This window comes from Antennarius striatus, chromosome 17, assembly GCF_040054535.1.
Source record: "Antennarius striatus isolate MH-2024 chromosome 17, ASM4005453v1, whole genome shotgun sequence".
Lineage (NCBI taxonomy): Eukaryota > Metazoa > Chordata > Actinopteri > Lophiiformes > Antennariidae > Antennarius > Antennarius striatus.
Genome location: NC_090792.1, coordinates 17,162,463 through 17,188,913, shown reverse-complemented (window position 1 = coordinate 17,188,913; position 26,451 = coordinate 17,162,463). Strand labels below are relative to the sequence as shown.

The 26,451-nt window shown below is 40.1% G+C and overlaps 1 protein-coding gene across 8 annotated transcripts in view; it reads left to right on the top strand.

The window, feature by feature from the left end:
- smoc1 (SPARC related modular calcium binding 1) overlaps positions 1-22,109 on the top strand; it is a 36,916-nt gene extending 14,807 nt beyond the window's left edge. Inside the window, exons 4-15 of one of the 8 annotated variants that reach the window (XM_068338173.1) lie at positions 1,455-1,567; positions 1,672-1,771; positions 3,541-3,591; positions 4,129-4,176; positions 6,157-6,213; positions 6,303-6,383; positions 9,504-9,696; positions 11,331-11,413; positions 13,643-13,748; positions 14,434-14,678; positions 15,171-15,204; positions 19,566-22,109. In XM_068338173.1, the coding sequence (XP_068194274.1) occupies positions 1,455-1,567; positions 1,672-1,771; positions 3,541-3,591; positions 4,129-4,176; positions 6,157-6,213; positions 6,303-6,383; positions 9,504-9,696; positions 11,331-11,413; positions 13,643-13,748; positions 14,434-14,678; positions 15,171-15,204; positions 19,566-19,605 (1,151 nt within the window). In that variant the 3' untranslated portion in view covers positions 19,606-22,109. Of the gene's footprint in view, positions 1-1,454; positions 1,568-1,671; positions 1,772-3,540; positions 3,592-4,128; positions 4,177-6,123; positions 6,214-6,302; positions 6,384-9,503; positions 9,697-11,330; positions 11,414-13,642; positions 13,749-14,433; positions 14,679-15,170; positions 15,225-19,565 lie in introns of all 8 variants that reach the window. The other 7 variants (XM_068338172.1, XM_068338168.1, XM_068338167.1 and 4 more) reach the window with 7 other exon arrangements.
- Positions 22,110-26,451: the final 4,342 nt, after the last annotated feature.

Sequence of the window (26,451 nt, the reverse complement as noted above, 5' to 3'; positions counted from 1 at the left end):
GTGAAAATCTGTTTCAGAAAAGTCAGTTTTCCTACAACTGGTTGCTAGAGGTAACAAACGTTTGCATTTATTGCTGCTTTATCACAACTAACAAGCACCTATAATCGTAAAGGAAGACGTGATGAAGAAACTGCTAAAAGCTACTGGTCATAAAGTTGTTTTACGTTTCCATAAATCAGACCAATTTAAACGAGTTGCTGACATGAACGCCGTGACATTTGGTGGACATTCTGAAGTAACACTGAATATATTCAAAGTCCATATTTATAAATTGGTGTAACCCTGTCTGTCCTTCACGGTGACATCACCGGCCGGTTCTGGCTGTGTCAGTCTTTAGTCCAGAGGAGACGAAATGTCTGTCTCCTCTCAGGTCCAGAGATGACTTTTTTAAACTTTTTTTATTTATTCAGGGAGTGTGTTTGCCAAAAGTGGAGGACTGCGGTCTCGGCGGTCAGCTCCCTGGTGTCAATGTGCATACACCAACAGACGAACTCAGAGCTCGGCAACACGGGAGCTGTGAGTGCAGTAAAAACAGGAGTTGTTTGAAGGGATTCTGAAGCTGCGACTTAATCCTCTGACTTCCAGTCCCTCGGAGCTGGTCTGCAGAAACACAGTTTCCACTGACTGTTTAAAATACCAGTGTTGGAAACACGAGGCCCTCCTCTGCTTTAACAACGTGGTGCTCATTGTCTACGTCTGGCAGCGGGAATAGTCCTTGCATGAAACGTATGCGTTTCATGGATGATACAAGAGAAGGTCTTTGACTTGTCTGGCCACTAAATTAGGAGAATTTTCCTTTACTTAATCGTACAACTATTAAATAAAGAAAATGTAGGGCTTCACACCGAATGCGACGTATCCCATAGGTACCCCATGTCGTGTCGTACACTCCAGGGTGTCCACACTCAGCTACGATCTCTACGCTGATAGAATTTCGTGACACAGTACAAAAACTTATAGCTACTGCATCACATTTCCTTTATTGGGCAATAAGGGCAATAATAATTGCACTGCAACAGGTTTAGTCAATCCAATCCATGTAATTGGATTCCATCCAAGATACTTTTGCAGCATTTTCTTTCTTTTTTTTCAAACAGGGGTACCAGGGGAGCGTTTTTACACTCTTGAGTCCACCAGTCTGTTATTGTTGTTGTTGTTATCTTTTGAATGCAAAAATTGAAACAATTAGAAAAAACTCATCCTAAAAAAGTTTTAAAAAATCTATGGAAAACAAATGGGTGAACTGAAGTGAATAAATTATTTTCTTCCTTGCGCTTGTTGATAGAATACCTTTAAACAAGGTACTTGAAGATCACTGAATGAGCCAACAGCAGTAAACTATGTGTGAACGTGTCAGCTCCCGGGTGTGAACAGGATGCACGCATCTTCAGTGAAAAGGAAAAAAAAAGCATGCAGCATGTCTGAGGTTAGTACACAGTGTCAATGTGTTACAGATGCAGGTCAGTCCAAGTGTCGTGTGGAGAGGAACCAGGCTCTGGAGCAGGCCAGAAGGCCTCAGGAGTCCATGTTTATCCCAGAGTGCAACGAGGATGGAACGTTTGCTCAGGTCTGATTTGTACCTTCACATCCTCGATCGTGCACCAATCTGTCTGCTTTATTATATATATATATATATATGTATATATATATATATATTTTTTTCCTCTGCAGGTCCAGTGCCATACTCTGACAGGCTACTGTTGGTGTGTCACCAGTGACGGCAAGCCAGTGAGTGGGTCCTCTGTACACAACCGGACCCCGGTGTGTTCAGGTACTGGAGCGGGGGAGGGGGTAAGGGGTTGTCAAACCTGTGGATGACAATTTCTGATTTGTTTAAGAATCTTCATAAAGTCGCTGGTGTGTAAGACTCCAGAGCAGCTAGCGTTCGTCCTGCTGAGAACAAGATTTGTTGCTTTGGCGTAATTCTTGACTGGAACAGCAGAAGAAACCGCCCGAAACCGGCACAGACAAATTTCAATTGTTGAAAGAACAGTCACAAAAATTTGGGTCAGTTAACTTTGGAATCAAAGTTTTGCTAAGGTCCATTATTGCCGTTATTCACCGACTCCAGGATATGAGGAAGAAGTAAATTTGAGTAAATTATCAGTGAATTAACCCTACATCTGAAACGAATGGCTCTCAGGAACGCTGATGAAGGATAAAGAGCGAACACAGCCTGTGGGTTACAGTTATAGACGGTCTGTTTTGCTGTACTATGGCCACATGTGTATTATATATCATGTGACATACAGCAGGTGCAAGGTCAACAAGGAGGCTAATGGCCGTACATCCAGGGGCCTCTCGGGGCCCCCGCCTCTGGTGTAACTGCTCTCAGCAGGCTGCAGGAGAGAGAGAGAGCGGGGCTCTGCACACTCATCATGGATGGGAACACTTTATGATAATCACCATCATTTTCCCTCAGAAGATAATACACAGGGGCTTTTGCCAGAATGGAATTGCTCAGCCACTCCAGCATATGGTGCAGATTTTGTGTGGAGAGTGTGGTGAGAGTGGTCGCATGCCCTTCTGAAGCTGCTCAGCAGACCTGCCAAAGCTTCTTCACTCTTCTCTGCATTTTCTTTTCTCTTATTTTCAACCTGTGCCACTAAAAAAACCTGTAAGGTTCCCCTGGGCACCTGCTGGGCTTTGGTTCTGCATACAGAATCCGTTACGACACATGGCAACTTCCCATTTGCAGACATATATACTACTAGCTAGACGCTAATGTTTGATTCTTTTTTTCTATTTTGGCAGCAGATAAATATCGTTGGTGCATTATGAGAACACAATCCTAAACCACCGTGTCAATGTCAGAACAACAGATTCACAAACTCTTCATATTCAGAATGTACACCATTAAAGCCGATCACTGAGTCATATCCAGAAATAGCACTGATCCTATTGAAATTGACATATTCGATAAGAAAATTAAGGTTTTATTTAATTCTCTCATTAAAACACTGGATGTGATTTGTATTATTTGCCCTAACAGACCATTCAGTACATCATTCCATCAAAATCAAAATGCTCACTGGTTCAATCCCCCTAAATGTGATGATTCCCTCACTCTATACTATTATCATCATCATACAGCAAACCTAAATAAATACAGAATTTTCGGGTTTGAGGCTCTTGTTGGGAAAATAAACAATCTAAGTATTCATTGATATGAATAATAATTATTGCACTCCAAAAAATTGTATCTCATACACAAATAAAGAGGCCTTGAGCTGTACTAGATTGAAAACTTTTCAGGTTTCCAGTTTCAAATAAACTTTATGAACTCCAGAAATGTAAGTTTTGGCACAACACAATCTCTACCTGCCTCATTCCTGTCCTGCATAAGATCCAATATCTTCATTGTTTCTTGCAAAGGTATGTACGACACTGGAATCACAATCCTTGCAAAGCTAGCAGCTCCAGCTGCTAGAGACAAACACCGTCTAACTGACCGTCTTTGAACGTGAATAACCTTTACTGAGATGTTCCGACGCCCCTGTGCACGATGACCCAAATCAATCATCTCACATACGTTTGCAGGAAACTTCCGTGAATTTATGGGAACTCATGCTGGGACAAGTGGATTGTCAGGTAGTAAATTTCCTTCCAGTTGCCTTTACGTGAAATATCTACCTTCTGCCATTCTGCTGTAACTGGTTGTCTGATATCGCTCTTTCACGCATCCGTGCATGAAACAGGAATACCTGCATGCAGCAAATGAGAATGAGATTTGGACAATTTTTTTTTGTTTGTTTGTTTGATAATCACTTTCCACAGATGGGGTGGATCACTCAGGTTTGCATCAGTCAGCACTGAGATAAAACTACAAGCAGAATGTTTCGATGTGTGCCTGCTATCATAACTAACAGAATGTACCCGTCAAACTCTGATAAACCACCAGATCTAACTCTGAGTCAGGACGTCATCGGTTGGGTAATCTTGGGGGAGCAATGTTTTTCTCTCGGCCTGTTTCCTGTTACTTTGGAGCACTCAGATTTAATCCAATAAAAGGTTAATTACTTGAATGACAAACATTTTACAATCAAAACTTTTAAAACTTCCTTAGGAGTTTTTGCTTCTGTCTATTCTTCTCTTTGTATATTTTGCTTGTTTTTTCCTTCTGTACAGGGTCAGTAACCGACAAACCACCCGGGCCACCGAACTCTGGTAGAAAAGGTGAGCTGAGATCTGTTGCAGGTTGTGTTTGCATGGCTGCGAGTGCTTTTATTTGTATGAAAGAGACAGAAAGAGAGTACAAGTTCAAATGTCTGCTGTTCTTCTCCCATCTGATCTGTACAAAGTCTATGTTTGTGCAGAGCAGACAGGCGGCATGATGTTCACTTGTATCTTGACGGATGCATTTTTAAAAAAATAAGTATCCTTTTTAGTCTTTGAAAACAGAGGTAAAAGCAAGTGAAAATATTTTTCTTCCATCAGGCAAATCTTACTGAAAGTACAATGTACAGAACGGGGCTTTATGTAAAGTGAGAAGAGATGTTTCCAGCCCCTGAGAAAAGGTGTTCAGGTGATAAAAGTGATAAGTTGAGGCCCCAAACATACCAGCAGAGGCATGAGGGAGAGTGGTGATGAAGACTGCAAAGAACGCAAAAAGTAAAAGATTTAAAAAAAGTCAAGACTACAGCAAAAGGTCAACTAAAAGCCTTTTTCATACCAGTCATTGTCGCTGGATGCTCAGCCGATTAAAAATGCTGAATCAGCAAGACGATCAAGTCTTGCGAGTCGAGGAAAGAGTCCCTATTCATCACCAGTCGTTGGTTCATGTCTGTTTGGTGTGTCTGGGATCACTTTGTTACTCATAGTCCAGACCTGGATCAAACACTAAGGTACACAAATTGTTTCAAGATGGGGAAATTTAAAAAAAGAAAGAAAAAAAAAGTTGTCAAAAAAAATAAAATTACCCAACATCTTTAGGAGGCTGTTTGACCAGGTTTGGATTAGTAAACGAGTAACGACTGTTAATTTAATTCAAGTTTGACCGGATCAGTTCAGCGTGACCTCAGATCAGTGTTCCAATTTGCTAACAAGATGTCTGATTTAAGACCTAACTTTAGTGTCTATGAAATGTCTCTAGTTCTCTCTGGTGTGTTTTTGATTGAATTATTTCCTAAGGAGAATTCCAGATGCTACAAAACTGCACATGGGTGAGTATTCTAGGCAGCATTATCTAATTATTACAACATATTGATCCATTAAACAGAACATGTACCTGTTTAGTCTCTCTGACCCATTTTCTTTAGCCTGTGCTAAATTGTTATCTTTCAAGAATCTAATGATACAGAAAATTAATTTTATGTATTCAGTTCAATAAATCTTTCTATTCACATCAAATCATTCAGCGGAGAAAAGTTCAGTAACTTCAGCAACAACTGGCAAAAAACGAAATCAGTATGTCAGAATTATTAACACATCTGAAACCAATCACATATTATCTGTAGAGGAATATTACTGTATGCAAGCATTGTGGTAGTCATGGCAACAACAGAAAAGACAAGCCGTGGTTATGTTTCTTCTGCTTTGGATAAAGCAGAATTGACAGCACAAGGAATCTAATTATTGATGATCTCATTGACAACTGTATTTCTTTATTTTATTCAATATTGTGCTGAAATTCTGCCTTTTTTTTTCATTTTAGTCTTCAGGTTTAGAAATGGGCAGAATAAAAACATGTTTTTACCCCAGACTGAGCGCTGAATGCCAAAGGGGAGGGTAATTGTTCCTCCACGAACCAACGTCTGCAACATTAGCACAAAACACTGATGAACATTTAGAATAATAAATTATATCTGAGGTGCACGGCCCTCTACAGCACCCACAGTGGGTCCTGATGGAGGCGGTGGTGGTGGGGGGGTCTCCTCGTGTGAGTGTTGGCACGTGTGTGGTTTACAGCGTGGTTGTGTTGGGATGTGATGAATGTGGAGCTTCCTGATGTGAGAATGGAAGTGTGAGGAGTTGACTTCTTGTCGTGAATGTGACAAGAATCATCTGTTGTTCTGTCTGTCTGTCTGTCTGTCTGTCTGTCTGTCTGTCATGGCCGGGCCATGTGCAAATCCCAACCATTCAACAGTTCTGGAGAGTAGATTGTATTAACCTCAATAATGGTAGTCTCTTTCCGTTTCTTTCTCACTCTCAACCCAGATGATGGCTCCAAGCCCACACCCACCATGGAGACTCTCGTCCCCCACGAGGGCGATGGTAAGGACCAGCTAGCTACTAAATAAAAATTCATTTTTTTCGATCATCTGTTAAACGTATTTATCTCTACTGTGTCAATTTTATTGCAGAGATAACGGCTCCAACTTTGTGGATAAAGCAGCTGGGTTATAAAGAGAATAAGCAGAACAGCTCCACTTCCAGGAGGCAAGGTGAGAGAAACAAACGCAACCTTAGCCCGAGAACTTTATGCATATTGTAGTTTTTATGCATAAAATGTATGCACGCAGGAAAAGTACTTCAAATGGATGTGTATAGTATGTGTGGGGGTTATCGTTTATCTGATAAACAGGATTGGAGCTTGTCCCCTATTAAATAAATCAAAATCTGCGTCCATTTTTATTTTATTAATCACGGCATGTTTATATAAGGTGTACATGTCAGAATGTAATGGGAAAGACAACATCTGGAGGTTGTGACTCACGCTGTGTTCATATCTTAGACAGGTGTAAGTGTGATCATAGCGGCCATGCTGGCATCCATACACATCATAAAAGTGACACAGATGTTTTTTGCCAGCATAAAATATGTGTTGCTTAAATGAAGGGATCTAATAAATGCTCAAAGAAACACCTCTGCTGATGAGATTGAAGGTGCCAAAAAGATGATGAATGCATAGGAAATTAAATAATATATGCTCTATACTTGAATTTTGCTTAATTGTGATTCAACGAAAATAAAGATAACACAGCGAGAGTAAAAACACAACTTGTTCTCGTTCAGTTTTACTTGCTTTTTGTCCAGACTGAATACTGTTGTTCTCAGTGTGGTGTGTTGGCGGTGGAGGGCTGCAAAACAGCTGTTTTCTGGTGAGGTGTTGTTTACATGTTTGTTTGTTCTGAGATGCTGATGTTGCAGGGATAATATCCAGTCACAGTGAGTGTAAAAAGAGCAGGAATTAAACAGAATTTAGTTTTCCTGGAGGATTTTAATGCCTCTTCCAGCTCTGGTGTGGTGGTTTATGGGGTGTCTGGTGTTATTGGGGAGGCATTCATCTTGATTCTCCTAGCAGATGCCAACGTTTTGAGTAGTAGTGAAGATTATTTAAAATCTAACATAAATCAGAACCTGTCTGTCTTCCTCTAACTACACTTGGAAGCAGCTCTCCTGTGCACACAAGTGATGTTATTAACTCACTGGCTCTGTGTTCACCATATTCATGATTTAGAGTGATAATGTTGCTTACTTAGGCAAAGTAAAGCAAAGTTCTTCTTTTTCTTTAATGATGCTCTGTTGCCAGATTTTCACATGATATTTTTCTAATGTTGCATAAAAATTTATAAATATGTGTGGTGAACCACAAACCTGCTAACTACAAGAAAGAAAAGGGATAAATTGCTGCTTATTACATAAAAAAGAAAAGCAACTAGAAGCAATGATGTAATGAGTAGTTGCCAAATATGATGACCAAGAAGGTGCTAACAAATAATGCAACTGAAAATTAGATCCCCATTTATGATGTGAATGCTCAATAATTTCCAGTTTTGTTGCGCCGCCGGTCATAAACACACAAATACACTATTTTAACTGCAGAGAAAGAACATTAGAGACAACATTGCAGTGATTATCTCACAGCTGAAAGCCACTGGAGTGAAGCGATGAGGAGAAAGCGCCGGGCGGGGCGGAGGTCAGTTCAGAGAGGGAGAAGCGGGGAGAAAGACAAAGACAAGAGAGAGGTGGGACGAAGGGATTGAAATTGATGAAATGTGATTGATAAAGGAAGATAAAATGGAAGGAGAAGAGTGTGAAGAAGTAGTTTGACTTGGCTAGGAGCCTGGAGGATGAAGGTCAAAGTCTAAAAAAAATCAGCTTTCATCCACTGCTGGTTTGCTCCTATGGAAAAAAACACAACACACCAGACAAATGAGCACAATCCTGGTATCACTTGTGTTGGGTTTTGTTGTTTTTTCGGGATGATTTGGGTTTGGGTTCCTGCTGGGGGAAGAGCGGTATCACTGAAAAGGAACCGAAGAGGAAAAAACAAATAGAGCAGAAATGAAAGGCAGACAAAGGAGTCATAGATTGAATTTCAATTCTGCACAACACTGAAGGGATTACATTTCAAGGGTCCAGCCTTTTTCCACTTACATGTATAAAAACAATTTTCTTTTGGGAATCCTAGAGCCTGGCGCCAGCATAACCTCTGTATAATAAACAGTGCTAAATAATTTGGATGTGAAGGAGCCTTGGCAAGGTCCAGAGTCAGGCTACGGCGTTACGAACACTTGAGTGTGAGCCTCCACAGGAGAACACATTTTTTTGGTGTAGGGACTCTGTTGGCAGCCATGTTACACACACACACGCACGCACACACACACACACACACACACAGACACACACACACACACCGTTGTTCAGCTTCTGCAGTCTGCTACTGAATCTGCCATCACTGTCTTCTCCATCTTTAATAACATTACCAAGGAGAATAACAAAGGGCAGGTATGTCTAACTTCTGCAAATCATATTGTGGAAAAAATACGTTTAAAAAATGTATTATTGAATAAATCCATTTTTATTATTACATTAATTCTTGATATTTGCAAATTAGGGAAACAACCATTTCAGTTTTCAAAAACAATTAATATTGTGTGTGCAAATTAATGCATAACTGAAAGCACACTCTGATCTAACTTTTTACTCTAATATTACAGTCACAAATTTTCCTTAATTCCTTAATCGCTGCATCGTCATATTATAAAAAAAACAGTAAATCTATTGCAGGGTTGATCTGCATCACTAATAAAATCAATAGTCTACAGTTTTTTCCATAATCGTATACATGGAAGCCTTTTAGATCAGCCACAATTACTGTCGTTGCATTAATTTAACTCCACAATCATCACCCTGAATAAAAGTCACATAGTGGTTAACACGACTCTTACTGCAGCGTGCTGCTCCGTAATTAAATGATGAATAGATCAGGATTGGCGAAAGAAACTTCATCTCCATGGTAACTGGTTCAGGATGTAGCGCTGATGTACTTGACTTAAGAGTGAGCAATGGACTAAATGGATGTGAATGTAAATACAGTGCGTTCAGACAAGGTGTAGCATTTATCAAGGGTGGAGCAGCTGGTGTTGCACATATAAGGCGTGTAGAGACTTCCTCATGCAACCCGCAGGAGTGGGATGGTTCCACAAGTCATTGAGGGGAATTGATGCTTAATGATATGCACATTCAACATTTAATAATTTGTTCATATTTTCTGTTACATGCAATCCTGGATTGGTTTCATGGTTATTCTGTATTGCGTGTTTTTCTTATGGTTTTAGAGAAAGTTCCATCTTGTGACCAGGAGCGACAGAGCGCACTGGAAGAGGCTCGACAGAATCCACGCGAGGCCATTTTCATCCCCGACTGTGGGCCTGCAGGGCTTTACAAAGCTGTCCAGTGTCACCAGTCCACAAGCTACTGCTGGTGTGTTCTGGTGGACACAGGACGACCCATACCTGGAACCTCCACCAGGTAAAATTAATGCTCATCTGCTCCCGTTTGCCCTTTTAAATTTACTACAGTACTCAACACTCCCTGTGTACATTTCAAGCTAAAAGCCTCCTGGTATTCCAGAGGAAAGAAACACTTATTTGGGATTTTATTGTGAAATAGTTGCAGTAAGTAAGGTTACATTTGAAAGGCAACCAGTTGTGTTACTGTCAATGCTTTAACTCTAAATGTAATGATGTCATTCCTTTTCGTGAGTGATGTTTGTGTCCTTAGATGTTAATGGAAGCTGCTGCTGATTCAAGGGTAAAATAATTGTTCAAGTTCAAACTAAACTGGTTCCAAATGTGTACCTGGCCAGACTGGAAAATGTTTATTTGGCACCAGTCACAAAGTTTGACTGAGGTGAACTGACTGGTTTTGCTGTCGGGGTGTATTCATTGTCTGACGGAGTGAAACTGAGACCTGGAGATTGTGCTAAAATAAACATTACAGAACCAAAGCTGTTACGATTAATAATTCTGATTAAAGATGTGGCATTAAAGGGTGGGATCATCAAAGAATCTGGAATTCATCCTCTGGGAACCAAAAACGAATTAAAAAAAGACATTAATACTCAAATGTGACGATAACATACATTGGGAGATCAGTGAAAATGTTTACCTGAAGGTGATATTGGACAAATTTCTTATCTTTTTTTAGTTTTTGAGATAATTCACAAGGTCAGAAGCAGCAGATTGATCGGCAGACTGAGGTACTTTTGCTGCTCAGACATTTTTTTTTGGAGGACTTCTGGATCCAAGCTGCTGTTTCACTTGACAGAACAATTATCTTCAAGCCCTGGTGGGAATGTCATTAGCTGGCTGTAAACACTTGGTATTTGGTATGACAATGGTTTTCAGTGCAGTTGCAGCTCTTTGTGGGTTTTAGCACAAGCTGTGCGTCATATGGACGGACGTGGGTCCACAAAGTAGTGTTGAAAAATGTACTCTTGTACTGGCTGTTATTAGATAGAATATGAATATTAGAATTTGAGTAAGTCAAATAGATGTACTTTGGATAAGACCTCATGTCACTCATCCCTATTTTTTTGTGTGCAAGGTAATGGATCACACATCCTTTCTTGGATCATTGATCCCGTAGACTTAAAAAAAAAAGAGAGAAACTTTTATTTTGAAAAAAGGCAAATGAGATACACATGCTCAATTTTCCGTCCTCTTCAATAGCCAGGAGAAAACGAGTCATGCCCGGCATAATGTTTAACAGTTTGCTATGACTCTCAAATAAAGGTTTGAGCGCGTCAAAACAAATTTAGTTTTTAAGCATTCATACAAAGAGACATTAATAAAAGCTAACAGAGAAAATAAAAATTAAAGCAAAAGAATGATGACTAGTTTTAAGAAGTGTAGAAATGATGCATGTTTGTATAACTATGATAAAGATTTTTTTTTTTGCAACACCAATATCTTGACCTTTAAGCTCCGCCTTCTGAGAACTGAAAGGAAAACAGGAAGTTTTTTGGAGGTGTTTTACATACCAGAATAAGGTTCATGTTTATTAGCTTCTCAACAAACAACTTGTTCTTTTCTTCCTCAGCTTCCTTTCCTGTTTTTGTGTCATGCAGCTGTGTTTCTGCTGTCCTCTTGTCTGTGTAACAGGTACCAGACGCCGGAGTGCGATGGCGCTGCTCGATCTCGCCTCTCTGACACTGAAGATCCTTTCCAAGGCAGAGACTTGACAGGTTTTCTTTCCACAGTATTAAAGCAGCGTAATTAAATTCTTGGGATTGCAGCAATATACTGGGTGCTTTTAACCATTTAAATGTCTGAAATATTCACTTAAACCGCTTTCGACTATGTAGCAACGAATCAACATATTTAGTTGCAGTGCAATTAGATGAAACTGAAGGAATGACTCGACATATTTAGTTGCAGTGCAACTAGGTGAAACTAGCACTGACTCGACGTAGGGTATTTTGTTACAGTGCACTGCGACTAGGTGAAACCTTGTAGCAGTGACTCGACATATTTACTTGCCGTGCAACTGGATGAAACCATGTGACTCAACGAATTTAGTTGCAGTGCAACTAAATGAAACTGTAGCAATGACTCGACATATTTAATTGCAGTGCGACTAGAGGAAACTGTCACAACGACTCGACATATTTAGCTGCAGTGCGGCTGGATGAAACTGTAGTCATGACTCAACGTATTTACTTGCAGTTCAACTAGATGAAACAATGCAGTGTGACTAGATGAAGGCATCAAATTTTCTTTGAACATTGAAAAACAAACAGGGACACGTGATGCATTGTTGGAAAAAAAGAAGAATTCTAACACTTCAGCAGAGCTGAGCTGGATCATTTGATGTCTCTGGCTATTTTCATTTTACCACAAATCTTTGATCCAAATTGGGCTTTTACTGGCTTTACATTTTTCCTCGCTGGAGAGATCAGAGTCTCCTCTGCAGCAGAGGTCATAACCCCGGCTCGTACTCCTCTGCCCTTATTAATGCTCACTTTCTTAAGTTACTCCTCTGTTTCCCCATCATTTAAGGTTTCACTGTAACTCCTTTTTAATTCCCCATGTGGTGAGTTTACAGAGTCAAGAATGACTCCTGACTGTGCAGCAGATGTGTGGCATGTTTTATGGAAGGTGTGAGTGTTGCTGGGTGTGGCGGTGAGGCTCTGTGGGCGTTAGAACTGGAGCCGTAGGGTATCGGGTAGGGATATTTATTTCATGTTATGCGGATATTTTTATGTACAGTAGGGGATAATATGAACAGCAAAGCTCAATATTTCACAACTGTCACATTAAGGTAGAATAAAGGAGGACTGAGGAGAAATGGTTGCCTGAAAGACCAATCAATTGACGGCAATACCACCGTTGTAAGGGAGCAGATAGGAGGTCATTCCCTGAGACTTCCCCTTGGTGGAGGGGAAAATAAAATAAATATAAAGTGAGCTCAGTCATTCAATGTCATCAATGATTAAAACATTTTTTTTCAATAAATCACCTCCGCAAGTGAATGGATTCCATTCTAGCTTCAAACCAAGATAAGCTCAACCGGATAAAAACCTGTTGTCAAGCTAATGACCACCAATCAATCATGAAGTCAATGCAAACGTTTCAACACAAATTCATATTTTGAAAAAATATGTTGTTTGCTCAAACGATCAGTATCTGATGATGTCATAATTGTGACAGGCCCTAACTCTAGATTGTTCACAGGCTGTTTAATGTTTATGTCTAAAAATGCACCACATAGCTTTGCTGTTATTCTGTTCATGACAAGACTCGCTGCTGGAGGTCTCATCTCACTACACCCTTCACACCTGGTCCCCTAAGCAGCGTGCTTATGGTTCGTGCTTCATACCACCCTAATTTAACACTTGGGTTACAACGCAGCAAGGCGGCGCTCCTCTGAGCTATGCTATAGGAAAAGCTAATTGGTTTCACCTGGAGGAGCAGAGACCACCTCCCACAGGATGGAAGGAAAAAGGCATGAAAACACTTGAGTAGGGTAGAGGAGGAGGAGGCCAGAGGAAGAACAAGTACAAACTTCAGGAAAAAAGGAACAACTGAAAAAAGAATGAGATTTTTTTTTTTTTTTTTGCAGCTGCTTTTGATGTTTCGCTTTAAGAGACACAATTAGTAGGGAAGTATTTGCACTGTTCGCATGCTATTAAAAGCATACATCTGGGCAATTAAAATGAGTTACCCAAGGTGTTCAGAGTTGTGTCATAAAAGTTAACAGGTCTGCACTGTTCGACGAAACGACGAAACGCTCATCGAAACACACTTCTGTTTCACCTCAAACCATGTGCATGTGTTTCTGAAGTCTTAAATGTACATGTTGAATGATAAAGATAAAAATGTAATTTAACAGAAATGTTTTCTCATTCGTTTCTAGACAATATTTCCTTCTGTTCACTTATTTCTGTCTTTTTTTGAAAAATTTATTCCGCCAGGCTGTCCAGAGGGAAAGAAAGCGGAATTCATTACAAGCTTGTTAGATGCGCTCACCACAGACATGGTGCAAGCCATAAACTCACCAGCCCCCTCTGGTGGCGGGAGGTAAGCTGTGCCACGTAACAATGAGACCAGAGAATTGTGCCTGAGCAGGATGGGTCACGACTCAGTCTTTTTGGAAAACTTTTCCCTCTTCTGGTTTTACTCAAATGATCTTTCCCTTTGCTTGCTTGAATTGACCACCAGTATTCCATCACTATCACTGACAATGCACAGATCTTGGCACAAACATTTTTCATCATTGCTGGAACTACAGTAGAGAGAATACACTGATGGGACTGAAAGCTATTTGGACTGAAGCTATAGATACTGTCCTAAAAAGATGATTCCATCCTGCAAGACATGAAAGACGTAACAAATTTATAGAAGCTTTTTTAAAGTCGTCACAGACAATTACACTTATTACATGTCACAGAATTTGTTGCATGCCTGGGGAGGAAGCTGGGGATAATTATCTTCTCATGGACTGGGGAAGTGGTGCTTGTGATAAATGGATGACGTTCTTACCTCCTGAGCCACAGCCGCCCATAGGTTCAAATGTAAAAACAAATACAATTTCTCAGAAATGATCTTTGTATCTGCTGTTTATTGTTGCTTTTAGGGTTGTTGGTGTTACCGCTTTGACCAAAGAGGAAAATGTTTCCCTGGGGTTTAATTTGTGAGCAATTTACATCAGAAGTGTCTGCCGCTTCCATTCATATCTAAATCTGATTTTTATAACTTCCACCAGGTTTGTTGAGCCTGATCCTAGTCACACTTTAGAAGAGAGAGTGGTACACTGGTACTTTGCCCAGCTGGACAACAACGGCAGCCACGACATCAACAAGAAGGAACTCAAGCCGTTTAAGAGGTACCTGAAGAAGAAAGCCAAACCTAAGAAGTGCGCCCGCAAGTTCACCGACTACTGTGACCTGAATAAGGACAGGGCCATCACCCTGCAGGAGCTGAAAGGCTGTCTGGGCGTCAGCAAGGATGGTAAGAGGAATAGTGAGGCTAAACTGCAGCAGTTCTCCCACATGTAGTAGTTTTAGCCCAGGCTAGCATTTCATTGGAAACCCACTCAAATATGATTTTAAACAATCATCCAGAGAATGCATAATATTCCCATTTTTCAACAGTCATAAAGAATCATTTAGAGGTTCTCTGATATTGAAGACATTCATGAATTGTATGATGTAATTTTGGCTATTTTAAAAAAATCTCCGCATAAAGAGTAAACGATAATTTTGCTATGATCAGTTTTTGTTATAGTGAGGGTCCTTCTGAATAGAACAGCACATTATTCATCAGCAGTTATTCAATTAATCATAGGAATTGCAAAATGCCACAGTTTGCTTTTAATCCAGGAAGGATAATTTCAATATTTTTCTGCAGATAGTTGTTCTGATGCAGAAGACAAACAGTGGTCTTTCATTGTTTCTGCCAAGTTTAAGCGACTTAACAACAAGAAGCTATTTTCTTTTACAGGAAGCTCACCAACAAGTGGGAGCCACGGGACAAGGCAAGGGACAAAATTGTTCAGTAAGGCAAACTAATATGCTTTCACTAACTTTGGCTGCTAGTAGTTATGAGTGCTATTGTATAACCCACTAACACACAAATGCCAGTTTGGAGTAGATACAACTAGGTGACACAACAGCAAATAATTTGAGTATTTTGCAACCATCAATTACACATTGAGTATGCACAAAAAATCTATTTATCGGCTAAAACCTTAGATATCATCTTTAGATCAGAATTTTTGGTGAATCCCAGAGTTTTATTTTCTATCTTATAAGACAAACTAGGAAACACTCTGAGCTCATACCTCAGCTGAGGGAGGAGAAGAAAAGTACACATAGTTGGGAACATCCTGATGAATCCACACCTGAATAATTTTAATTTTATTTTTAATTTTGTTGAACATAACTGATAAAATGTTGAATAATGTCAAATAGTTATTTGAGAGATATTTGCTTCATATTCAAACAGAAAAAAAACTAATAAATTCAGCTGTGGACTGTTGGGACGTTTTCCTAGTTTGCATTGAAAAACAAAAACAAAAATTCATAGAAAATGATTGATTGCATTTATTTGCTGATTGTGTTTCTATCTTTTAGTCTTTCTGTTTCTTTCTCAATATCTTTTCAATCTGCTGGGATCCCCCCCCCCTCCCATTGAGTGATTAGTAGTTCCGTCGGTGCTGTTGACTCTGGCCACTGGGCCGTCTCAGCACCACCTCGCACTGAGGTCATGTGTTTAGCCTGGCGATTCCCTGCGGCGCCTGGACGACAGTGGCTCTGAGCGGGCATAACGTCAAGCCTCTCAGGAGCTGGCCGCAGCTGCCAGGATAAATATCCCTGGTACTTGAGGAGCAGAGGAGGAGGCGGCTCGGTCAGTTGTTTTTTGCTGTGGTCAGTGATTCTCTCTCCTCCTTGCTTACGAGCGAGAGGAAAATGGCCTGACAGCTTTATGCGTTTCCTCATGCTGTCACTCAAGCACCCTGAGCTGGTGATGATTGTGTAGAGGATGAGGAATCTATAACGAAAACCTGCGTTGGAGACGCGTGAATCTGTGAGAACATGTGACAGCGTTGTGTCGACTAAGACAGCCGTTTGGTTCAGGTACACCTGGCTGGTCCTCAGTGGACTGGGTGTCTTTCGGTCGAGCCGCATTTGGCAAATAGTTTATTTGGAAAGTCACTGTCGGACAAATTTATGATATTTAGGACAGGATGGTGCACGTTTGTAAGAGGCTCTTTGCTCTTGACATGTTGGCAGCAACAAAGGGAAACATCTTAATACCTTTGCGAGTTTGAAGTCCTGGAGACAGTTGCGTCCGTTTTCTTAAGACAACGGAAACCTCACTACAGTTTAGATATGAAACAGAAGCAGAAGGCTGGAAAGTTCTCTCCAAGCACGATAGAGCGGTGAATCCACAGATGTGCAACAGGACTGGGAGCTCAATGGCTCCATCATTGGGTCTAGTCAATTGAATTAAATATAATACAATAATATTTCACAATTAAACTTGTTAGACTGGGCTTTGGCAGCAGGGTTCATGAGGAATGGGTGACCCCAACTCCAAGTGAGGTGCACAGTACCAAAAAACAAGTTATGAGGAACTACTAAAGCCAACTTAGACAGTTATGTTGACTCAACCCATCAAACGCAACAAATATTCTGCAGATGAGTTGTCAGAAAGAATCATACGATCTCCTCTCCTCTCCTGCGGCTCCTTTCTCCCGTTTGTCCCGGCTGTGCCCGTCATTAAGTGTGAATGAAAGGAGGGCATTATGATGCGGGCCTGGCACCAGAGATTCTGCACCATTAGAGAACCACAAGCAGCGCCTGCCCAGAGCCAACGGCCATTACATCACATCATTTGTGCCTTAATTACCGTGACATCAGTTCTACACACTGTGGGGTCAAGAGAGAGGACTGTGATGGTTAGATAAGCATCGGCGATGAGTTTCACTGGATGGTTATTCTCCCAGTGGCCACCATGTGCAGGTATACCAGGATTCCCAGGTCTGGATCCAAGTGTCTTCATGGCGTGATCCCAGGTGAGGTGAACTGACTCACCTCTGGACGGGATCTCCTTTCAGCCCTTTATCACAAGAGATCCCCTGGAGCTTTGTGAGCAGACACTGCTCTGGAGCCTGGTAATTGCAAAGCCAGTTCATAAGAACTATAGAAGCTCAGCTCAAAACAAATGACCATTATCTGAGAAAAAGGGAAGAATCACTGACATCACTTGCAAAAGATATCTGGAAAGGTTGTGGAAGTGCATAATGTGCAGAACATGCTGGTAATTCTTCAGAGTTCAGACCTTCTCCTTGGTGTTTACTTAAAAAAAACCCATGGAATCCAGTAAAGACAACTTAAGCAGTAAAATAACAGCCGGTCAGAATATTATTTTAAAAAATCAAAAAATTTAAATATGTTCCTTTTTTGATCAGTGGGCTGCTAACAAACCTAGCTCCTTTCTAATTTGATGCGGACCAAAGGACTCCAAACTTCACCTCCACGTTACACCGAAGAAACCTGACAACCTTTACAGGAGATTTGGAGAATATTGAAATTATATTCCCATGTTTGCTGGTCGGTTGCTTTGGACGATTATTCAAAACTACATGATGCATTTTCGTCAACCTTGGTGGACAAGTGAGCCAGGAAATAAAATACACATTTGTCAAGATCCAGGGGATAAATTCAGGAATTAGATTTCTTTTTTTTGTTCCACTTTCTGACCTAACTCAGAAAGACTGACTTCATTTCCATGAACCTTCATTGAGGAATGAGGAAAGGGGTCAAGAAAGCTACTATAAACTGTCTCGTCTAGATCAGAGGACAGTTTTGTACAACTTTTTTTTAACATTGTGAGACAGAAAATTTTTCATGATTATGCAACAATTTATAAATCTATTTCCATAAAACTATAGATGGCTCTGGCATGAAGCAAGAAAACTGAGCAGACATTTGATGGATTGTTCACCTTTGGCTGATGGAACACAATCGGCTGAGTTCCATTCTAGTTTTGTGGATTAGTTAGAAGAGCATGACTGTCAGATTCTTCGGTTATTCCAAAGAATTTCCAAGAAACCATTCATTTTAGCAACATGGACACCTGCAACATGTGTATACTACAAATTTAAAGTGCAGACGAGATGCAGTTTGACTAAGGGGCTAACAAACTTCTCTGTCACTTATGTAAAAATGTCACTGGTTAAACTACGAATGGTTGTCACCTGGATTCAGCTTGTCAGGGTACAAATAGGGAGCCATAATATTTTATTCCACACACTTAAAGTATATGTTAAAGCATCCAGTGCAGGAGGGTAATCTGTGATTTATGGAGCGCTGGAGGGACTGTAGACAGCATACCTGATTCCGGAGCAAATGCATCATCTGATTTGTGTTGTAAAATCAGCTGTATGTCTATTTGATGGTCAAACTAACCGGCAGTGACAGAGTACACCTGTGCATGGTCACCTTTACACATCAAGTCATGTTTGCCAGTATGCATTGATTTAATCCACATATATCTAAAGTACACACGGCGTACAGATGGGTGGAAGACACACACACACACACACACACACACACAAATGGGTGTATCCTGATCTCCCACAGTGCTGAGGAGGACCTCTGACAGCCATCTGTAAGCAATCTTCCACTCCTCCCAGGACTCTCTTCTATCCTTTCTTCCTTTCTTTTTTTTTTTGCCTCACTCACCCATTCATCTGATTGATGGGTGAGCCGTCCTTGTCTTTTGCAGCACACTGCCCATCCCATGCAGTTTATGCACGAATGTAACACAGCTCCAGATACTATTGAGTTGGTGCTCATTTGTAAAATAGCGTTTTAACCTTTTGGGTGTGGGTGAGGCAGTCAGCATTTATAACCATTAACTTCCTATCCTTGCTTTTCTGGAAGCGACTGTTTGAAAAGACGCAGAATGTAAATATGAGTTTATCCAGACTTGATGTAAATCAACATGACTTTTTACTAATTAAAAAAAAAACAGATTTAGCTTCATATTGCATTTTATATCCGTTAAGGCCGACGCACAGATGCCACATTATTGCATGTTAAGTTTTACCAAGTTGCTTTGAGCAGGTTTACCTTTACTACACAGTTTCTTTTAATACAAATTGATTTAAAGTCAGAAAGTAGACCAGCACTTTTAGGCTGCAGGGGATGGATCTCTTTTTAATTCTTTCTATCAAGCTATATGCACACGCAATTTAGATTTTGAATCGAGTCCATGCAAGAAGAGCTTTTGCATGTTGAACAATGTCTTGTCAGCCGTAGGTGAATGAAAACAATTGAGGGAATGCATTACCTTCTTCTTCCATCCCTCCCCGTGTCTTTGTGTCAGTAGGTCATTTGGTTTGAGAAGCGAAGGATCCAGAAGCTGAGACGTGAGCAGAGGGCACAGAGGGAAGGCATCTGTACGCTCGCTGCAAGAACAGAGAAAGATGGAGCGGAAACATTAAGAAGTTCCTGAGTTTCAAAAAAAGAACAAAAAAAACAAAGCAGCGCCAAAATATTTGCACTTTCTCCTCCCTGTATTTGAAATTTATCTGTTTGTGTGAGTTTCTTTTCCTTTTGATGCGACTTAAGAAGGTCTACCGAGGTAGAATGAGAGTATATTTGTAAAAAGATGACCCACCACTGGAAGAAGAGTTCACCTTGTGTTCAGTCTACTGTTGTGCTTCATTTTGCAGTAGGCGATAACACACATTTTTTTGCTAATCAAATTTACAGTTACATTTTCCCCTGTCCAATAGCAGCAGATCGGTAAGCGGTAAAGAGGAGCATACAGTGGGTCACATTCAGATTGATGTCGAAAGAAAGACCTATGCTAATGCGGGCCTGTTTAAACAACTGCTAATAGGGCTGGGCCATTGAAATTTTTGAAAAAAGTCAAACACCTAACCGGAGTACAGAATTTTTCCACCAGGTGTGGGAGCAGACTAAGAAGCCACTCCCATTGAGCCCATCAATGGGAGTGCCGTGGCACCAAGATCCATCAGAATAACTGTAACACAACCTATTTGTATTTCCTTATGAAAAAATACTGCTTCATAAAACTCTTATTAATAAATTAAAGGCTTAAGTCCACTGATGGTATTGGGCTTTTAATTTTAAATGGAGGCAGGACTTTAATAACATATTGATCTCGATGATCAGTTGGGGTAACACCGGTTCCAACAAATAGAATATAAATAAAACGAAAACTTGTTGAAACTTCTCCAATGGACTCAACAAAGCGGAAACCTTAACATATAATGTATTACACAAGTGTGCAAGATTAAGGCGTTAAAATTAAACTGTGACCTTGGTAATAAATCGGTACAGAATTAGCTGCATGAAGCCTTTGCACTGCACAGAACTTTACAAACAGATGAACATTTTTGCTCATGAATTAATGTTGGGATGTATTATGCATGGTTTTTTGTTCATTACAACACAGTGTTTGGAAGTTGACCATTATGTGTATTTAGTTTTATACTCTGTTATCACAATGATGTCTGCACAAGCAGCTTTGGGGTTTTAATTACTATTCTACTTTTTTTTTTTTTTTAAATAGTGAAAAATGTACAGACGCTAATATACTTTTAAAGTACATGAATTGGTACTTGTAAATGTGTTGAACCCCACTTAGAAACACTGAGACAGTATGTACCGCTAGAGGGAGAAGCATTCCAACACTAGAGATAGTGACATAAAGTTGTCATGGCTACCGTTTTAACAAAAAAGTTCCATCTAAACATATGTAGATAACAGCAGCAGTATAATCCAAACTGGTAAATATGCGTGTTTTAAACTCTATTTTGGTCTCCTACAACTCCAGAGGGACACATGACATTTTGAATTTCTAAATGCTACACTATGTTCAGCAGTCAGTTGCAAACTTTAAATGTTAAATGTTGGGTGGTGAGCAGGTAATATGTTATGTCATCCCTTATTGAATGAGAAAATCTTAACAAGGACAGAGATCTTCCAAAACTAGAGACATGATCCTGAGCTATTGTTGCTTCATGAAGGTGTCCCAGCTAACTGATTAGCAACACCGATCCCTCCAAATACATGTGGCGCTCTCATCTGCAGCCCCCAAATGCTATGTTATGTTTAGCAGTCGTTTGCTAACTTTATCTGGTGTTCGGTGCCAGATAAAGTTTTGCTGGTTGACACATGAATGCTGAATCCGACATGTTTTTGGATGATCACGGCTTCTACAAAACTCAACTGGATTCCTTTACAGATGACAGGTCTTATAGGTTTTATAAACAGATCAGGTCTTATAATAAACCCCCTTGTGGGGATTTCATTTTTCCAAAACAGCTTTCAGAATGAAGTGTTCTTACTAGTACCAGGGAAATAAAATAGATGATTAAAACAGTCAGTGAAGTCATATATTTACATGACTCAGCATTCAATGAAAATCAGCTCACTTCAGCTGTCATACTAACATAGTTATAATGCCAGTTCCTAAAGTAAATATTCGAGTACCTTCAGTAATACCAGGTTAAATTTTTTTTTGTATATAAACACATTCATTGACTGTCCTCCTACAGTTGATGTCAGCTCTACTCTTTGGAACACTTCACCACCACAAATAATTTAAGACTTTGCAGTAACTCCTCTGCAAAAATCCTGAGTGTCTGGTTAATGGGAAAATTAATGGGAAAAGTTACCTAAAATGTAAAATGAAGCCCTCATATTTGGGAGTGATTCAACTTCACAATTGGTGAAATAGAAGTTTTGGGGGGTTTTTTTTATTGTGTTCCTCAAATTGTGTTTTTCCCAAGAGTCACTGCAGTGACTCGCGAACGTGAGACACAAAAACGCTCCTGTTGTAAATATGTACAATAATCATATTTTGTTTGGTTGGTTTACTAAATTTCTTTGTGGAACATGTGGCTTATTCTGATTTATTGTGTAAAAAAAAACAAAACGTTTCACCGTGTTTACAACTTGTCAAACATTAGGCTACAGTAGCAGATTTACAACATTGAAATGCTTAGACCAGACTGGAAGTTATCAGCTCTGAGTACTGTTTATTTTATCTGTGATGCGGTTATTTGACTGTTTCAACTTGTGTTTTATGATTCCTGCCATCATCGCTATACATGGTCAAGAATGAATACGGTATCTGGTGCTTAATCCTCTACAATCACAAACCCATTCAGGTTTGATTTGAAGCGGGCAGTTAAGCCAAGAATGGGAAGAAGAACGTGGTTCCGAGACGGCTGGCCAGCCTCTCCTGAGTGCCTGCTTCAGTCCAGATTTGAACACTGAGCTTGTGTGTCGGCTGAAGTGCTTCCAGACGCTGCCGAGTCCCAGATCACATGAGAGATCTAAAACATCCTAACATTGTAGTAATCACTGCTATTCACCATGAGGGATGTATAGTGAAGGGAGCTTATGGATGACAAGGTAGAAGCCCGGATTGTCCTGCTGCTAATCAGCCACTTTTCAACTGCTAATCCCCCACAGACTCATCATTTCTCAACATTTTCTCAACATTTCTCATTCGTATCTGACGGACTTCGATCTGTTGGAGTCTTTAGGTAAAATGTGTCAATTTAATGGTGTTTCTTTAGGTGGAACTGCTCTGCTAAACATTGAAAATGAAATTGCCTGTTCACTTAAATATTGGCCTTATTTCCTGTTTCAACATGCGTCACAAAATAAAACTACAGACATGACCGAAAAGATAAAAGTGCTGTTTTTGGAAATTGAGTATTGCATCTGGACACACAGCAGCATCTGGGTTGTGTTGGTTTTTCTGGGTAGCATTTCTTTCCCCCACCTGAAATGTGACAAAAAATTTAGAGCAGCTATAATGAGAAAAAGGTGCGTCTGAGCCTTACACTTGGAACAACTGAGAAACAAACATGCCAGTTATTTCTTAACACCACCATTAAAGCGACTGAGGTGTGAAACTCTATACAGTTTATTCTGGCTACTAGAGCACTAAAATCTCTACTGTAGCACTCACGTCTTTTAGAGGTGTAGAGTGTAAGAGAATAAAAGCATGTACAAACTGGCATTACTGCAAATGTTAAGGAACATTTTTTAATGCTCAATTATTAAATGGGAATGCAGTTTTCTTTTTCAGTACTACTGCTTTTCTTTTCTTTTTACACTTAGTTGCACATGATTTGCAGTCATATAGAAGTGATCCTGTTTCATACGACATCTATTCAAAACATGCACAGTTTACACTTAAGTCTTGTGTGTAATGGAAAAGCATTTGCTGTGACAGTGGGTGGAGGAAGCAGCTCACTACTCCTCCCTATTGGTGGAGATGCGCTACTGCAGGCTGAGAGTTCACACATTGAACCCTATTAGTAAGGAATGTACAAGGAGTTTACACACACAAACACACACACATACACACACACACACACACGAAACCCCAGGATTTGAAGATGTGACAATAAAGTTTTTAAAAGATCTCCTCTTGTCGTCTCCTTAATTTTACATATTCCACTACTGAAGTGTTTAACGTCTTTAAACTGACACAAACTTGGGAAGTACAATTATTTGAATGCCATAAAAGGCTCAACGTGGATTCAGAGGTGTTGATGTTGTATAGAGGGTTTCTGGGGTGAGGTGATGGAGGTGGTTTGAAAACGGGGGAGGCAGGGAGGTATCACAGATGAAATTGGAGCTGAGAGGCAGCTGCAGTACATCTGTCTTGTTCTGACACATGTGGCATTTGACTTCCAGTGTGAAGTTCAAAAGAGTTTTATAATGACGCAGGTGCTTAGGGATGCATGTGCGTGCGTGTGTGTGTGTGTGTTTTCTCCTTTGTTGAAAGTTGGGTTGGGGGTGGGTACATTGCCAAAGGGGTTTCATAGGTGATGACTGGAATTTGGCATGTTGAAAGTGACGTACAGTTGGCCAGGTGCTGCTGTTGTTTCAGGATGTTTAAAAATGATTTTGAAACATTTGTGCGCCAATCACCTACTTAATGTGTGAAAAATTTTACAACACAGAGCATGCTCCAAAAAAAATGTATCATGAAACAAAAAACACTCTGATTTTAGTGTGTCTAGAGTGCAGCCTGTCATGTGTTAAAAATATGGGCTGCCCACACTGTTTGAGGCCCAAAACAACAACCTCACATTTTACATTTCCCACTAATGATGGATAATTTTGTGCATTGTTTTCCTTTGTGTGTATTGAAACACTTAGAAAATGATCAAAAACACCATTACAGGTAATTAGAGAGGGCCATTAGCTTGTGATAGCTAAACATTAGCAGTGGGGGGGGTGACGCTGCTCACCATTTGTGCATAATGCCCTTTACGGCAGCACAAGAACAGCAGCTAGGGTCGGGGGGGGGGGTTGCCTGCCAGGAGGCCAAGGGTCAGAGGTCACGCTCCAGACAGGCGTATCCACACTGATTGAGAACTCAGCTGCATGAACAGAGCTTGCAGGTGGACAACGTATTTTAACCCCTCACGCTAACTCTTCTTTGTTTTGTGCTCTCCCGACTTTTGAGTTAAATAAAAGGACATCTGGCGGGGAAGCTGGATTTAGATTTCCAATATTAAGTTCATTTTTTGTGTCCTTAACTTTATTTATTTGGTTCCTGCAATGTAAAGCTGTTGGAGCCCATTTGGATTTACTCAACCCAGGTGTGTGTGTGTGTGTGTGTGTGTGTGTGTGTGTGTGTGTGTGTGTGTGTGTGTGTGTGTGTGTGTGTGTGTGTGTGTGTGTGTGTGTGTGTGTGTATGTATAAAAACCTCCTTTGCACACATATATCCCCCTCATCAGTATTCTCACACACATTTGTGCATCATCAGATTACAGTAAATTTCAGTGACACATAGAAAAGAACAAAGGAACACAGGATAATCCAGTTAGACTGAAACAATTCATCAACTGAAAACGAAGCATTAAAACCGCAAAAGGGAAGAAATTAGATTTGGGCCATGTGACTTTGTAGGTGGGAAATATGAGGATCAAAGGCAATTTATTGGAAGACTATTGGAACAGACGCTCATTAAATTGTAGCTAATAAAAATATCCCACAGGATCATGCATAACTGTACATGGAAACACACACACACACACACACACACACACACACACACACACACACACACACAAACATACTGTATGTTAATGAAATCACAGGTAGTTCCCTCACTACAAAGCAGAATGCATAAAAACATATTTAAATATTCTTTCTGAAAATAGTTATGTCCTTGATTTTGATCATGTGTTTGAAAAAAAACAAAAACAGAACCTCTCCCCATACTTGCTCTTGGTCAGTTTTAAGAGAAGACAATAAGCAATAATAACTCAACTACTGATGATAAAAACCACAAACAGGTTCCAGGATGAAAACATTTGGTTTAGGAAAATCTGAGTAAAACAAAACCATTTCCAAAACCATACGTATGTCTGTAGATGCATGCATGTCTTTGTTGCAGGTTTAGAGCTTTTTTACTTATGAATAAATCGGCGTGACGTTTTCATATCATTTTCAAATTTCATTCTTAACGGCTGTTTTTCTGTTATGCTTACATGATATAAGGATTTAACTTTATTTAATGATCTCATTAAGAACTGATTGATTGAGAAAAAAGTCAATAGATTTTTTTTTTCTAGTTCATGGAAACACACTCTGAGATGACACAAACATTTGGTTGTTAGTTCCAAAATGCCAATGTGTTGCCTTTTGCTCCTGATCTGAGAACAGTTCTGCTGTTTCCAGCAGTTACTTCAATTGTTGGATGCTGTACATGAACTGACCCCCAGTCAGTTTAGGACAAGAACACTGATCAGCTGGACCAGGAGAACCGGAGGAGGCCTGATGCTGCCATTCTGTCGGGACTGGCCCAAATTCACCAGCTGGGTGTGACTTCATCACCAGACTCTGTGTGTGTGTGTGTGTGTGTGTGTGTGTGTGTGTGTGTGTGTGTGTGTGTGTGTGTGTGTGTGTGTGTGTACAGTTTCCAGTGGTGGTGTGTTCACTCTGAAAAATGAACAGTTACATGTAAAACTCAGGGATGAAGACAGGATCATCTCAGGAACAGCGGTAAGAGAACTTGAAATTATCTATCGATCTATCTTTTATAAAGTTTAGTTTAAATAAAGTTTAATTTGATTTATTTGATATGTATTTTTACTGCATTCTCAAAAGCTGTTGATCTGAATTTTACATGAGCCACTTTAGTAGGATGTAAAAACTGCTTTTTTAAAATCTCTTTTTCAATTCTTTTTTCGCACAAGATGAG